The following is a 17,374-nucleotide window of genomic DNA, read 5'->3' as shown; positions in this document are numbered from 1 at the left end:
AAGTCACTTGCTTTAGCCTCTGGCTCTGATGAGTTGAGGAGCTGAGGACCCACCATGTGCAGAGCCTGCAAGAGTGTCATCAATCTTCCTCCCCTTCCACCTCCCCCATCTCTCCTATATACATACATATGTATTTATGTATGTATATATTGCATTATACACGGACACATATATATCCATAACCACAAACATACATGTATACATACATATATATTAGAACAAAGGGAGCTCTGAAACAAGAACTACAGAACTGTTGTGTGTGGTGGCGCATGCCTTAATACCAGCACTCGGGAGGCAGAGGTAGGAGGATTGCTGTGAGTTTGAGGCCAGCCTGAGACTCCATAGTGAATTTCAGGTCAGCCTGTGTTAGAGAGAGACCCTATCTCAAAAAAAAAGGGGGGGCAGGGAAATGGCTCTATAGTGAAAGGCACTTGCTTGCAAACCCCATAGCCTGGGTTTGATATCCCAGTACCCACATAAAGCCAGCACAAAGTGGCACATGCTTCTAGAGTTCAGTTGCACTGTCAAGAGGTCCTGGTGTGCCTATTTTCTCTCCTTTTCTCTCTCAAATAAATAAAATATTAGGTAGGTGGGTTGCTGTGAGTTTGAGGCCACTCTGTGACTACATAGTGATTCCATACACAAATCCACTATGAGATCGTTATTTACACATAATAAGCATCAATATTTTAAGAAAAAAAATTGAAATAGTATAGACTAGATAATGTTACTTACCAGTATTATATTATGACAATATATTACAAAATTGCAGGAAATAGTAATGATCTATAAATGACAGAATTATTTCTATTACATTCTAACCAACTGCAAACTTTATTTCTACTTATGCAGACTTTGTAACAGAAAATGTTAAAATTAAATTTCAGAGTAAATTCCTACTTTCTTAATCTATGTATTCTCATTTCAAAGAAATAACTTTTAGCTTCTTCAAAGGATTATATTTTTTAAAAATATTATTATTTATTTGTGTACATATGTGTTCATGCCCACTCCCACATATGAGAGTATAGGTGTGCATGTGCCACAGCATATGTATGGAGGTCAGAAGACAGCTTTATGGCTCACCCCTGCTTGCCCACCTCATTTGAGCCAGAGTCTCTCATTCTGGATGCTCACTCTGCTGTTCTTTGCTGTGCTCGCCATGAGCTTTCAGGAAATTCTGTCTCTGCCTCCCATCACACAGGATAAGACTGCTGGGATTACAGAAGCCTGCTTGCCACAGCTTTTCTGGCTTTTCATGTGGGTTATGGGAATCAAACTGAGGTCCTCCAGCTTGAGCTGTGAATGCATCGTCCACTGAGCCATCTCCTCAGTCCACAGGGATCACTTTTTTTTTAAAATTTTTATTAACATTTTCCATGATTATAAAATATATCCACAGGGATCACTTTTAACATTAACAATCTTCCTGTTCAGAACTCACAATAGAAATCTTTCCTTCTGTCAGAAAGCTCAAAACTTAAACTCTCTATCAGGCTCTTGTTCAGTATTTTCTTTTCTTCTTGGGTACAGTGAACTCTGCTTCAAACTGTCGGCTTAATTATTGGCATACTCAGATGTAAAGATTTTTAAGTATATTTCAAACATTACGGTTGGTTCTGGATGACCTCTTCTTTCCTGCTGGTTTTTTCTTCTCTTTGGTTCTTTTTGTCTTAGTTGCTTTGATTAGTCCTTGCCCAGCTGCAGAAGTAGAGTCAGAAGACTCAACTTTGACTTGAAGATAATTTCTTGATTTGAATGCTTGAGTTATAACTGAAAAAAGGCTTCTGCCGTTCCTTTCACTGAAGATTTTTTCACATCTCTTTTAATTCTATGAATTTCCTTCACTCTTTTCTTCTCCATCTTTTTGCACCACTGCTGATTCTCCAAAACTATGTTCTTTTTTAAAATATTATTTATTGGGCTGGAGAGATGGCTTAGCGGTTAAGCGCTTGCCTATGAAGCCTAAGGACCCCGGTTTGAGGCTCGATCCCCCAGGACCCACGTTAGCCAGATGCACAAGGGGGCGCATGCGTCTGGAGTTTGTTTGCAGTTGCTGGAGGCCGTGGCACGCCCATTCTATCTCTCTGTCTCTCTCTCTGTCTCTCTCTCTCTCTCTCTGTGCCTCTTTCTCTGTCACTCTCAAATAAAATAAAAACAAAATATTTTGAAAATATTTATCTGAGAGAAGGAGAAAGGGAGGGAGGGAGGGAGAGAGAGAGGAAGGGAGACAGAGAGAGAGAGAGAGAGAATGGGTATGGCAGGGCCTTCTGCCACTGCAGACAATCTCCAGATGCATGGGCTACATTGTGCATCTGGTTTTACTTGGGTACTGGGGAATTGTTCCCAGGCCATTAGGATTTACAAGCAAGTGCCTTTAACCATAGGCCACCTCTCTAGCCCCAAAATATGTAGTTAATATAGTAAAATAAAAATAATCCTTTATTAGACTGAAGGCTTTTTTGGCTTGGATTTGCCAGCTACCACTGGGTCACCTCTCCAGTGCTACACAATAATTTGGGTCCTTAAATTCTTTTAAGCTCAGGTTGTTGAATTTCTCTTTATAGCAACCTATGCATTGCTATAAATATTTTTTAAACTGGGAGTGGTGGCGCACACCTTTAATCCTAGTCCTCAGGAGGCAGAGGTAAGAGGATTGCTGTGAGTTCAAGGCCACCCTGAGACTACAGAGTGGATTCCAGATCAGCCTGAACTACAGTGACACTCTACCTTGGAAAAACAAAACAAAAAAATTATTTCCTAAAAACCTAAGCAGCACCAAAAGGCAATGCATTTGTCAAGTCTTACTGAAATTTTCTAACTTCATCCATTCCTTTAGTGAAACTCTAACCTTTCATTTATTTATGAGAGAGGGAAAGAGGAAGATAGAAAGCAAGAGAATGGGTACACAAGGGCCTCTAGCCACTGTAAATGAGCTCCAGATGTATGTGTTACCTTGTATATCTGGAGTATGTGGGTGCTGGGTGTGGTGGTTTGATTCAGATGCCCCCATAAACTTAGGTGTTCTGAATGCTAGGCTCCCAGCTGATGGAGATTTGGGAATTAATGCCTCATGGAGGGAGTGTATTGTTGGTGGTAGGCTTATGGGTGTTATAGCCAGTTTCCCCATGCCAGTGTTTGGCACACTCTCCTGTTGCTATTGTCCACCTTATGTTGGCTAGGGGTTGATGTACATCCTCTGCTCATGCCATCGTTTTCCCTGCCATCATGGAGCTTCCCCTTCGAGCCTGTAAGCCAAAATAAACCTCTTTTTTTTTCCCCACAAGCTGCTGTTGTTTGGGTGATTTCTCCCACTAATGCAAACCTGACTGCAACACTAGGGAATCAAACTCACAACCTTAGGCTTTGCAGGCAAGACACTTAACCACTAAGCCATCTCTCCAGCCCTGAAACTCTGATCTTTTATTTTGGTTGACACAGCTATATATAATATAGTCTATACAGCAGATACAAAGCACATACTCTGATTTGGAAGATATATAGAGATAAAAAAAAATCATCAAGCCCTTAAAGATAAAGTTTCTTTTGTAAGCATATTCTTTTCTAAATTTTCATTTTGGCACAAAAGATGGTTCTGAACTTCATGATCCTATAGATATCAGAGAAGTCCTCAAAGTACAAGCTGCCTGTCTCCTAGAAGGAGCTGAGCAATGTTTCAGGATCTATCTGCAGGTCCAGGGGAGTCCCCACACCTATATCACCAGCAGTAGGCACATCACATACTGAGTGATCCTCCATGATTGCTCCAAGACAGTATTTTATATTTTTATATTTACATACATTTGTCCAAACACTCCTTAAATTTTAACCTATTTTGCATTGTAACATCTTGTTTATGATGCAACATGTGCTAAACATCATTTGATCTTTTCTTGGTGCTTTGGTCTTAGCAATGGGTGTGAAAAAGAGCAGACAACCTGCCTTGAGCTGGTGAGGGGGGCTTGTGGGTGACTGATTCAGATACGATTTTCCTAGATTTCTAAGGACAGATGCTATGCCTCACTTCTTTTGGTTTACACATTTTTAAACTATGGGTAAAGTCTCCAATTCATAAATGGTGTCTTCAGGTGTTTACTATATAGGAGTACGTAAGTAGGATAATCATACTTTTATGATATAGTCTCCAGAGTACCTCAATTTCTAATTGTTTCTGTGTCTCTTCCTCCATGACATCAGTTTTTTAAAATTATTTATTTATTTGAGAGCAGAGAAAGAGGCAGAGAGAAAGAGAGAGAGAGAGAGACAGAGAGAGAATGGGTGCACCAGGGCCTCCAGCCACTGGAAATGAACTCCAGACGCGTGCACCCCCTTGTGCATCTGGCTAACATGGGTCCTGGGGAATCGAGCCTCGAACCAGGGTCCTTAGGCTTCACAGGCAAGCATTTAACCACTAAGCCATCCCTCCAGCCCGACATCAGTTTTTTTTTTTAAGAATTAATTAATTAATCAGTTAAAAGAGGGGTATGTGTATGCATGTTCACGTGTATGAGTGGGTACATGTATGCCATGACACATGTAGGTCAGAGGACAACTTTCAGGTTATAGACCTTGCCTTCCACCTCATTTGAGGCAGAGTCTCTCATTGTTGTTCATCACTCTGCTCTGTTAGTGACCTTCTGGGAAATTCTTCTATCTCTGCCTTCTTTCTTGATGTAGGTACACTGGGATTACAGAAGTCAACCACAGCTTCTGGTTTTTATATGGGGCCTGGGGATCTGAACTCAGGTACTGAGAGTTGCACCAAATATGTGCTTTTACTCTGGACTGAAGCCACCCACTGAATTTTGTCCCAATTCCATGGAGCAGGGCCTCCCCAATTCGAATTTCTCCTAAATCCCTTCTCATATCCTCCTCTTCTCCCATTAATGCCTTTCTTCCCTATTACTTACTTTCATGGTGCTCTCCTCACTGAGTTAAATTAGAGGTGCTTGCATGATCATAAATAGAAGCTTATTTACCATGGGATGGGCAATTTACAAGTGGCTATGCCACTGATGAACATGACTTCCCTCTTCTAGCAACCAGTAGCTGCCATTAGTTACTCTGGGAGGTGTCAAGTCTTATTGACCTGTATCGACAGGCTTAATCTCGTACAGAGTTGCTGTGAATTCATGGGTATAATGACTATGTCATATCCAGAAGGCAGTATTTTGCAGTATTCTTTCCCATCCTCCTATTCTTACAATTTTTCTGCCTTTTTTTTTTTTTTTTTTTTTTTTTTGCCAAGGTGCCATTATGTGTCATGCTCACAACAATCCTCCTACTTTAGCCTCCAGAGGGCTGAAGTTTATAGGCATGTGCCACTGCACCCACCCAGCCATAGCTTTTAAATTTGAATTAGTTAAATGGCTCATAGTAGATCCAAGGTATGGGAATGCTTGCCTATAATTCCAGCAGTTGGGAGATGGAGGCAAGAGGATCAGGGGTTTAAATTAGGCTCAGCTACAGTTTGAGACCAGACGGGGCTTCATGACACCCTGTATCAACAAACAAAACAAAATATTCCAGAACTTGTTGCAAAAGAGTCAATAAGGAGAGAGGAGCAGAAACTCTTGGGAGGCAAACCAGGCCTCTGGGCCCCCTGTGCCCTCGAAGAGCAAGGACAACTCCCCTCCTACCTGTCAGCAGCACATCGTTGGATACGTCTCCTTTGTCTCCCTTGTCTCCCTTTTGCCCTGGAGGGCCCTCATTTCCAGGTGAGCCCAGTTCACCATTATCCCCCTTTTCTCCCTTTTCCCCTGGATTTCCTGAGGCTCCAGGTAAACCTGAGGAGAAAAAAAATTAGCTTATTTTGCAAGAAATCCAAGTGCATTGGTTTGTAATAATTACATTTTGTAGTTTTGTCAAGCAGCTTTAAAAACCATACACCACAACTTGTCTAGGGCAGGGATATAGCCAAATGCTCATTCAAAGATCGTCTCTACAGGCGTCTCTGCCAAACTAGAGAAATCTGTCTGGGCCAACAGGATGGAGAGACATAACAGTGGAAAGAAGGATAGGAACCCTGATGCGGAGTCCAGTGTGGTCCTCACAGAGGATGAAGGGGCCACTTTGAGAAGTGCTGCGTTCTTTAGTCTATTTCTCTCAACACAGTGGAGTGGGGACCTCGGCAGTCTTCCTGCTGTCCTTTCAGAAAAGCTGAAGCCAGGCCTGTAGTGCTTGTTACTAATGTTGCTAAGTTAACAACAGAGAGCCTGTGACCAGTTGCTCCATGCTCCTGCTGCTGTGCCTTCCGCAGCACAGTGGACTGCCCCTTCAACTTTGAACCGGAATAACCCTTTCCCGCCTTAGGTTGCTTTTGTCAGGTATTTTGTTGCAGAAACAAGAAAATCAACTAACACAGGGCCTCTGTCTTTCCATTTGCCATTTCTGTGACACTGTAGTGGGAAAGGCTCTAGTCATAACAGCAAAGCAATGAAGTGTTTTAGGACAGCCATTAACAGGGTCAGTAATGTTATTAACAAAAGATAAATAGTGGGTGAAATTTCTGCTTCTGTTTGAGAGGAGCAGTGACTATGGTAATTGTTGTCTTCTGCCACACAGCTAAAAATCAGCCAAGAAGGGACAGCAGCATGTCTCAGCATGGACCAAAGACATGGCAGGGCATCATGGACTGTTCCAGCTGACTGTAGGGAGCCAGTTCCCTCAGCATGGGAAGAAGATCCAGCAGAGACTGGCAAACTAGGAGTTGAGTAGGCCAAAATCAATCTAGAGAAATGAAGATGCTAAAATCTGCAGACTGAATAGCAGAGGGGAGATCTGTGTAGTATGGAAATAAAAGGGAAACTATAGTGAAGGCAACATTGAGAGAGCTTTTTCATAATGAAGTATGTTGACTAAGGTGATTCCAGCTGCTGCCTTAAAATTGAACTTTGGGCCGGGCGTGGTGGCGCACGCCTTTAATCCCAGCACTCAGGAGGCAGAGGTAGGAGAATTGCCATGAGTTCAAGGCCACCCTGAGATGACAGAGTTAATTCCAGGTCAGCCTGGACCAGAGTAAGACCCTACCTCGAAAAAAAAAAAAAAAAATTGAACTTTGTTTACCTCTTCCCTTTGATCTGAAGGAAGAAGGGACAGAAACATGTACCTGGAGGTTCAAGATGCATATTAAAAGGTTCAATGCTAACCCAACATTGGAAAAGATGAAATAGGAAGATTGTAAGGTCTAGGCAAGCCTGGGCAACAGAATGAGATCCTATTTCAAAACATACAGCAGGGCTGGAGAGATGGCTAAGTGGTTAAGGAACTTGCCTGAAAAGCCTAAGGTCCTGAGTTCAATTCCCCAGTACCCACATAAAGCCATCTGAACAGAGTAGCACATGCATCTGGAATTCATCTGTAGTGCCAGAGGCCCTGGCATGCCTATTTTCTCTCCCTCTCCCCCTCTTTCTCTCAAATAAATAAATAATAAAAATATATTTAAAACACAAAGCAATGGGCTCCATGTCACTGAGAAATTAAGCTGAAGCTGAGCTGGAAACCTTCCTGTTTACTAGTTGTCAGAAAGCTGGAAAGAGGTATGCTGCATGCACCTTTTCAGAGAAAGAAGTCATCACCAGTGTTAAATTGCAGTGGACCCTGGAAACTTTAAGAGTGGCCAGCTAAGCCAAATGTGCCAATTGGTGTAATAGTGGCATGTCTATTATTGGGGAAACTGACTGCTTTCTAATTGGACTGGAGGCCTGCTCCATGGGAGGAAATACATGCCTAGTACTGAAAACCTAGTCAAAAGCCTGTGGTTGGGGAGATTATGAGCCTAGGGGAGTAATTTCTGCTGTTGTCTGGCTGAATGCTTATATTATGCTCACCAAACTGCCCTCTAAACACTTTTTAAAAAATGTTTATACCCATATATTAATGCTACTGTCACTTTTGGTTCGAGAAGCTTCTCTTTTCAGATGGCACTGCCCATTAGGGTGACTCAAAAGTCATCATAGTGCTGAGAAGTGACAGAGGAGTGTTCAACACTGAGACATATCTTTTTTAAACATACTCTCGAAGGCTCAGGGTCTATTGTGAAAGAGGTGGCAGAAAGAATGTAGAGCCAAAGGAAGGATAAGTCTATTTATAATGCAATCTTCAGGCTGGAGAGATGGCTTAGCAGTTAAGGCAGTTGCCTGCAAAGCCTAAGGACCCATGTTCAACTCTTCAGATCCCACATGAGCCAGATACTCAAAGGTGAGGTAAGAGCACTAGGTGGCATAAGCATCTGGAGTTGATATCAGTGGCTGAGCGGGTCAGCTCTCTCTCTCTCTTGTCCTCTGTCCCTCTAAAATAAAATAAAATAAAAAAATAAAGATCTTGTAATGCAATCTTCCAGACACAAAATGGTCTGGATATCATGACCTTGCAGTGCCTGGTACTACTTATACAAAACCCTCATAATAGGAGGGAAAAAAATGATAATAGAAGAGAGACTAATTGGAAAGAAGAAGGGATTCAATGGAAGATGGATTTGAAAGGGAGAGAGTGGGGGTGAGGATGGGAATTATGGTTTATTGTCAATGCTTATTGAAATTGTCAGTAAAACATTTAAAAAAAGCAAAAAAAAAAGTACAAGAAGTCACGGGGCTATCATTCTGTCTGCAAATCCTTTTCTTTCTGGTCTTTGTGTTTGTGTGCATGTTTGTGTGTGTACATATGTGCATGTGTGTATGAAGGCCTTGGGTATTGTTCCTCAAGAATGCTTTTCATCTTTTTATTTACTTATTTATTTATTTACTTTTTGGTTTATCAAGGTAGGATCTTGCTCTAGCCCAGGCTGACCTAGAATTCACTTGGTATTCTCAGGGTGGCCTTGAATTCACAGCGATCCTCCTACCTCTGCTTCTCAAGTGCTGGGATTAAAAGTGTGTGCCACGACCCACTGGCTACTTGTTTATTTTTTTAAGACAAAGTGTCTTACTGGCTGGAAACTCACCAAGTAGGCTAGACTGGTTGGCCAGAGGACCCCAGAAATCTATCTATCTCTGTCTTCTCAATGCTGGTATAGCCCATGGCACCAAACTTGGCATTCTTCCATGAGCTCAGAGATGGAACTCAAGATCTCATGCTTGCATGGTGAGCATTTGACTAATTATTGGATCAGTTCTATATGTCATTTACTTTGTTAGCCAGGTAGCTCCAACTTATTCTTAATACCCACACATGTTCCCACCTTTTTCTGTTTTCCTTAGAATACTGATCAGATTTCTAAGATCCCAAAGTCCCTTGACTTCTGAAGTTTCTGAGTTTGGACTGATTGACAATAAGAAGAGCCCTGGAAATATGCCCATGGTTCCTATGAGTTTTCAGTTGAGTGATGTTCTTTGCAGAGTAGAACTTCATATGGCCAGAGTAAACATGAACAGACATTCAATGTATCATTTTAGAACTCACACAGCAAACAGCTTTTCTTTCTATAAGTCAAAGTGGAGTAATTGCATGAAGAAATGGGATGTGAACTGAAGTTCTCTAACGATGCCTCATCTATAGTGGAGACTCTCTAGATGGCTTTAACCGTCCCTGAGTAGAACCTTGTGATTGTGGAGAGTTTTGTGAATTAATGTTACCTGAAAACCAACCTGCACGACTATTATTATTATTATTATTATTATTATTAGAATTTTAATGTCCAGAGACTGAAATGTTGCAGGCCCACATCCATATTTTCTTGAGCTATCTAGCCCCTTTAATGGCCAGTTAACATCCACCACTGTGTTTACATAAACAGATCCCCTGTCTACCACCACCCTAAAAGATAAGATTATCATCAGATAGCATCTAAATCCAATAGCAAAGGATTCTTCACTTTGCTATACCTGTTTACTGATGTTTCCACCAATGTATTTCAAAAGTGCTTTGGTTTATACCTTTCTTTTGTTTCATAACTATAAAACTTCATAAAATTGCTAGCACATTGGAACATGGTGTAACCTAAGTCTACATTCCCAGGTCACGGTCACTCATATTTGGCTCCAGAATAAACTATCTCTTATTCTCTTTGATGTAGAGCTGTGTGTTTTGCACCAACAGATGGAATGTTACATTATCTTGGGCTATCTTAGGCTCTTTAGAAACAGAGCTGTTTACTTTTAGCCTTTGGATCTGACCTAACAATCTCCATGAAGTAAATGTCTTTGAATGTACTATTAAGCTTAGCAGATCTCTAGCCTTCACCAACCCTAAAGCTAAAAAGCTATGAGATAAAAAAAACCTATAAAAAAGACTTCCCTGCTGGGCTGCAGCCTGTCTAAGGCCTTCACTAGTACATCTTGTGAATATGATATTTACGATTTTCTTGATTCTTAGATATGAAAACGCACAGAACATTTTTCACTTCAAACTACATCATTGAAGGCTATAGAGATAGCTTAGTGGTTAAGATGCTTGCTACAAAGCTGAAGGACCCAGGTTCAATTTTCCAGGACCTACATAAGCTAGATGCACAAGGTGGCGCATATGTTTGGAGTTTGTATACAGTGATTGAAGGCCTTGGTGTGCCCATTTTCTCTCTCTGTGTCTCTGCTTCTTTCTCTCCCTCTCAAGTCAATAAAAACAAATACAACATCAAGCTGACAGCAGTAAGGAAGGCAGAGGTAGGAGGATTGTTGTGAATTTGAGGCCAGCCAGGGGTTAGAGTGAGTTCCAGGTCAGCCTGGGCTAGAGTGAGACCCTACCTCAACTCTCCCCCACCACAAAAAAAAGATAAAACATTGAGGGTAACATGCTTCCGTGTTCCTGGACTATGGTCACTCAGTTTGGGTTATGAATAAACTACTCTCTTATTTATTTTAAAGCCTAATTCTTGTTTTATGCTGACAGGACTATTGGGAAGAGCTTTTAAAGTCTTATCCTAGCAAAGGCTAAATTAGTTTCAAGATAAAGTTGGCCATGGACTCATGATTACAAAATTTAAATGACCAAGCTTGGATTGGACTGCCTTTCAAGTCACTTAATTGCTTGCCACCATAGATTCCAAAGTGTGACTCATTCAGTCAACATAATTTAGCACATTCAACATAGACTTTTAATGAACATTCTCATCAAACTGATAATAGAAAGGAATTTCCTCAGTCTAAGAAAGCACATCTATGAAGAACCTATAGCAACCATTATCTTTACCAATAGAAAATTAAATGTTCTCTCCCTAACATCAGGAACAAGGCAAGGGTCTACATGCTCATTAATTCTGTATAACATTCTACAACATTCTACTGGAGGTAAAATGCAGGCAATAAACCAGAGAAAAAGAAATATAAGGTATGTTGACCAGAAAGGATGCATTAAAATTGTCTTTATTTGCAGGTGGCTTGATTGTTTATGTAGAAAAATCTCAAGAAATTTATAAAAAGAACCATTAAAATTCATGACTAGTCAGGAATCCTAGGGCCTGCACAAACACATTGCTAGAGTTGGGTTAGCCAATGGGACACACTGTGTCAGGTGATAACTGCTCAGTAGTGTTATGTTGCTTAACAGTGGGATAAAAACAGGCGATGTTGCTTAACAGTGACAGAGATATGGCTCAAACTGACAGAGTTTGCAGGCAACAGGGAAGATCCAGAGCCCTGTGTTCTCTTTTGTTTGCAATCAAAACTGTTTTCTTTCAAGGTCCATACCAAAGAAGATTTGGGATCTTTTACCTTTTGTACTTTGCCAGTTCTCACGTCCTTTCTTGAGGTCCTGGCTAAGGAACTGCTCAGTTAGCCTCATTATGCCCCATTAACTTGACCCATCTCCATTCTTCAGTTGTCCCCTGGCTTTGCAAATGTCTCCCTCCAGCTTTGAACCTATATGGACCTTCCTGTTTCATACCAGCCATGCAAGATTCCAATACAGTTGCCCCAAGAAAATCAGAGAAACCCAGGTTGGAAGGCACCTTACAGATCAACGTCCCAACTAGTCTTAGAGCCCACCCCTGCTGTGCTACCTGCTCTCAAGTGGCTCTCCTCAAGCCCTGTAAGTGCAGGGGGAGGGTTTCACATGAGAGTGTGTCATAGGGGCTGGGGCTGTTGGCCAGGAATCCAGCATTTGCCTAACATGCACAAGGTCCTGGGTTTAATCCCTAGCAAAACATTCCCATCTCCTACTGAACAAAATAATATTAACTAGATTTCAAACAATCATAAAACAACATAGAGCTGGGTGTGGGGGCCCATGCCTGTCATCCCAGAATTGGGGAAGTGGAGGGAGAAGCACCGACTGGGAGTGCAGGATCGTTTTCAGCTACATAGTGAGTTTGAAGCCAGCCTGAGCTGCAAGAGTCCCTGTCACAAAGAAACACACAAACAGACTGGGAATGTAGTAAAGTGTTTGTCTAGCATGCAGGAAGCCCTAGGTTCAACTCTTGGCACCACATAAAAACAAGGCATAGCAAATTGGAGTCCTGTCTATAAGAGAACCTGTATCAAAAATAGGAAGGAAGGGGCCAGGCTGGTGGCGCACGCCTTTAATCTCAGCATTTGGGAGGCAGAGGGAGGAGGATCGCCATGAGTTTGAGGCCACCCTGAGACTACATAGTTAATTCCAGGTCAGCCTGGATCAGAGTGAGACCCTACCTCAAAAAAAACCTCCCCCCCCCCAAAAAAAAAGAAAAAAGAAGGAAGGGAGGAAGAAAGGAAAGTACAAGAAAGAGAGAAATCTAAGTGAAAAGCATAAAATTTAGCTCTAGCTTGGGAGCCACCGTGAAGGAGGAGGTAAAACAGGAGCACTTGGTTCGGCCGTGGGCTCAGCGCTGTAGTCAGAAGGAACATGGTGATGCTTACTGCGTTACTACTGGGTAGGACTCATAGTTCAGGAAGCACTTCTCACAATAGCTCCAAATCCCATTGCTGTGGGTCTTGCCTACCCATAGACAGTAGGACACCTGGTTGGAAAGTTGTCTCATTTGACAAAATCCCTTAAGCTGGGCTCTCTGCATGAACAGGCATCCCTTGTAGTATTTTAAATAAGTAGTTTGGCATATTATTTGAAGGAAACAAAAGCCTTGATCGTTGCCATAGAGTCCCACTTGCACAATATGCCAAGTGCTACTGATACCTTGCAAAGGTTTCATATGACCTGCATTTAGCAGTGTTCAGGGAAATGGTATCTGCTGTCTGCACCAAAGTTTTCTAGACATTATTTATTCTAACACAAGAGCCTTTTGCAATCATCCAATTTTTCTTCCTTTCTTTTATTCCTACCTTATTTGCTGTTTATCTCCTCTCTCAAAAAGGCCGTATGTCCAAGAGGAAGATGCTCGTGTTGTAGCGCGCCACTAGGGCGGCACCCGGAGCTGTTGAGTGTGCGCTGTCACTCTTCCAGCCTTCGTTAGGGAAGGTGCATGCATGCTCAGTCTCTCTCCAGATCCCACGTAAGCCAGATGCACAAAGGCCATGCATGAGTAAGACTGCATATGCACACTAGGTGGCAAATGCATGTGGTGTTTTATTTCAGTGTCTAAGACCCTGGCATGCCAGTTCTTTCTTTCTCTTAAAAAAATAAAGAAAAAAGGGTGCAAGATGCTCTATGTACAGTCTGCCGTAGTACCCTCAGATCTTTGTTAGCAAATTGCTTGGGCCATACTTTGGATGAGCACTAAAGCACCAGTCAATTACCATTCACCCAGGGAAGGTCAGGGCAGCATTGCATGGTCGTCACCGTGCCGCTGTCCCACGACTCCTGATGGTTTTGAATGAGCACACTGCCAGAGAAGAAAGGTTGGATTCTGCCTCACTAACTCCTGTTCTAGAAGTGGCTCTTGCTATTTTTCTTCTGGGATCGCCCACTCAAAATAAACACTTTCACCAGCATGAGAGTTTGGGGTTGTGTGATAGCTCTAGGCTGGGGTCAGTTCCATCATCTTCTCATCAGGGGGTGAGGGAGGACAATTTATCTTTGGCAGTGCCATCTGGCACTAACTAAGGCAAGGGAAAAGGGGCCAGAGGGTGTCACACAAAACCCAGTCTAAAGACATGAATTGGGAGGAAGGTGTTAATTTTTTTTTATTTTTATTTTTGTTTTGAAATGAAGACTTATCTTTAGAGAAGACACTGCAGCATTAACTCTTATGTGAGAAAATGAGAGATAGATGGAAAGAAAAAACTCTTGATTTTAAGGCAATAGAATGTCAAATATCATAGAAGATGCTAGTTTCTTTCGGCCCCCACCTTTCCAAATCTAAGTCCAGTTTCTAAACTCGTACTGAGCATTTACATTTATCTTCCTTTTGGTCAAGACTTTACAATAAGAGAAATAAGTCAGACACAGAAAGACAAATGTCACATGTTCATACATATGGAAGTAAAGTCCTCAAAGAAATAGTGTTTATCAAAACCTGGGGAGATAGCTGAAGACTTCACATACTTGGGCTGCAAGGCCACTGAGAAATCCTGCTGGAACTGAGCTGATAAGCTCCCCCATGTAGACCAGCTGACAGAAAGCTGGAAGAAGCCATTCTACATGTAGTTCAATGGGAGAAAGAGATAGCACCAGTGAAGATACTCAGCAGTGGACACTGCAAGCCTTATAATTGGCCAGCCATCCCAAATGAGCCAACGGGTGCAATAGTGGCACATCTGTCATGGTGGAAACCAACTGCCTTCCAATTGGACTGGAGGTCTGCTCATGGGGGGAAACACATCCATGATAATGAAAACTTAAAACAGGGGTAGTCATGAGTCCTAGGGGTGTAACTTCTGCTGATGTCTGGTAAAATGTATATACTATGCTTATCAACATGCCCAGTAAGCACTTCTCTTAATATTTATACCCTTATATTAATACTACTCTCACTTTGGGTAGAGAATCTTCTCTTTTCAGATGGCAGTGTCTTTGAGATGACTCAGAAGGTATCACAGTGCTGGAAAGAAGTGACTGGAGTACTGAGTAACATCATGATAACACCTTCCAAGGCTCAGGGTCTAATGCAGAAGAGGTGGCGGGAAGAATGTAAGAGCCAAAGGAGGGGTAGGACTCTATACAGCATGCTCCCTCCAGACATAAAATGGCCTGGATATCCATGCCTCATAGTGCCTGACACTACCTACACAAGACCATCATAAGAGGAGGAAAAAACCATGACATCAAAATAAAAGAGAGACTGATTGAGATGGGGAGGGGATATGATGGAGAATGGAATTTCAAAGGGGAAAGTGGGGGGGGGAGGGTATTACCATGGGATACTTTTTATAATCATGGAAAATGTTAATAAAAATTGAGAAAAAAAAAAAAACCTGGGGAGGAGACGTATCAAGAGTTCCAGGCTAGATTTCCAGCCAAGATGGTGGACTCACAACCACACTAGAGGACTGGAGGAGAAATCAGAAAGCAGCCAGAACTGAGGACAGCCAAATCTAACAACAAGACAAGAATGATAACTGGTTTCCTGACAAGAGATGAACCACCCCTCATGCAGCAGCCAGGACCCAGCTAAAAGCACAGAGGAGCTGGTGAGATGAGAAAGTGTGCTGTTTTCCTGGTGAGCCTGACAACCTGGGCCAGGGTGATGGAGACAGATGCTGAGGATACTCAAACCACAGAAATCCAAAAGCTGCTGAGAGCTCAACACCAAAGTAGGATTAAAGCACACCCACCAAGGTTCAAGGAAGTTTGAGGAAGAAGGAGTGGAAAGAATGTAAGAGCCACAAGGTGGGAAGGAGTCTCCAGAGACATAGCCCTCCCCACAATGACAGACTGCAACTCTCATAACTACAGCTATATGTTGAGTCACAGCGGTCTACTCAGGAGGACCCTCAGTGGAGGAGAGGCAGGGATACCAACATATGATGTGTCCATGCAAAGATTATACTTAATAAAAAAAAAAGAAGAAAACCTGGGAAGGCTGTGGGGCATAGAGTGGGGATGGTTAATTTGTATGGGGTGAAACTGAATAGGAGAAATAACTATATCTTATAGTAGAAAGGATAACAGCTGTTGAACAATGAGTTGGACAGTTCAAAACAGCTAATAGAGATGAGATAGTTCCATCATAAAGAAATGTTATTGATTTATTTAATCTCTTTGATTAAACCATGTAGCCTCAAACTCACTATGTAGCCGAGGCTGGCCTTGAACTATTCACCCTTCTGCCTCTTTTATGTGTATGTATGCTTGTCTAAAGTGATAGATATACTAATTACTCTGATCTAATCATTACATATTGTATACATGTATTAAAATACCACAGTATTCCCTAAAGTTATGTATAGTTGCGATGTATCAATTAAAAATAGTCAAATCACATATAGGTTAAGTACATAATAACATTCTATTAAAATATATTAAAATACATATGTTTCATAAAATACAAACATATTTGAAAAAGTTGAACATGTGAAAAAAATAGCACCCTAGAATTCTTTTTGACCCCAAACCAAATTTCTCCTTCCTCAATTATGATAATGATAATATGCCTTTTAAATATTTATGATGTTTATACCCATAGATTAATGCTGATCTCAGCTTTGACCACAGAAGTTTCTTTTTGCAGTGGGCAGAAGTTAATGCAGAGACACATAGCTGGTGAATAAGTCACTATTGTGTGCTCAGCTCTTAATGGGACATTTATATCACCCACTCCAAGGCTCAAGGGACACTACAGAAGAAGGGGTGGAAGGAATGTAAGAGTTGGAGGGTGGGGAAGAGTGTTGTGGAATGCTGTTTTCTGGACATTCATGAACTCATGGTAGCAGTGAATTCCTGCATATGATTGTGCTCTCAACATTCCATCATTGGTCTGGGAAGGGCTCATGAGATCTCATATCACCCAGAGTAGCTATTGGCAATTAATGGTTGCTGGGGAAGGGGAATCATGTTATAAAGTGGTATGGCTAAGTCCCTACCCATGTTCATGCAAGCAACCCCAGTTTAACTCAGTGTATTTAAAAAAAAAATTCCCAACCAAACATAAAACTAGGAAGAGGATTAGTTGGGAAGGAATTTAGCAGGCATGTAAAAGGGATATGATAGGATAATGGGGAGTGAATATGATTAAAATACATTATATACATGTATGAAATTATTAAAAATAAAAATGATAATAGCTAATGCTAATTTACTATTGTCAGGCCCTAAATACTTCACATATATTCATTCATTTAATCTTTCTAACATTATGTGGTCATGATTATCATCCCCTTTTAGTAACTAAGGAAATGGTGGCCCACAGTGGTCAAATAACCTGTCTGAGAAATAGAAAAATTTGCTTTCTTTACCTGGAAAGAATATGGCTAGCAAAAACATACTCCTCTGGGCAGGGTTCTGGGAGAACTCAATGAGTTAAGTACACAAAGCATCTAGGAGGGTGTCTGGTGCTACATGGTGGCTGCTTGTTATTGTTCAGAATGACAGGGTACAACCTATCCTGACTCAGTCCCTATCTGCAGAACAC

The 17,374-nt window shown here is 41.6% G+C and overlaps 1 protein-coding gene across 5 annotated transcripts in view; it reads right to left on the bottom strand.

Moving 5' to 3' along the window:
- The window catches only part of Gldn (gliomedin), a 72,632-nt gene that overhangs the window by 8,714 nt on the left and 46,544 nt on the right, over window positions 1-17,374 (bottom strand). For all 5 annotated transcript variants that reach the window (XM_045161082.1, XM_004662470.3, XM_045161080.1 and 2 more), the window contains one exon: window positions 5,640-5,786. In XM_045161082.1, the coding sequence (XP_045017017.1) occupies window positions 5,640-5,786 (147 nt within the window). The remainder of the gene's footprint in view (window positions 1-5,639; window positions 5,787-17,374) is intronic.

Source organism: Jaculus jaculus, chromosome 10 (assembly GCF_020740685.1).
Source record: "Jaculus jaculus isolate mJacJac1 chromosome 10, mJacJac1.mat.Y.cur, whole genome shotgun sequence".
Taxonomy (NCBI): Eukaryota; Metazoa; Chordata; class Mammalia; order Rodentia; family Dipodidae; genus Jaculus; species Jaculus jaculus.
Note: the sequence above shows the minus strand (reverse complement) of the source record. Positions and strands in the feature narration are given on the sequence as shown.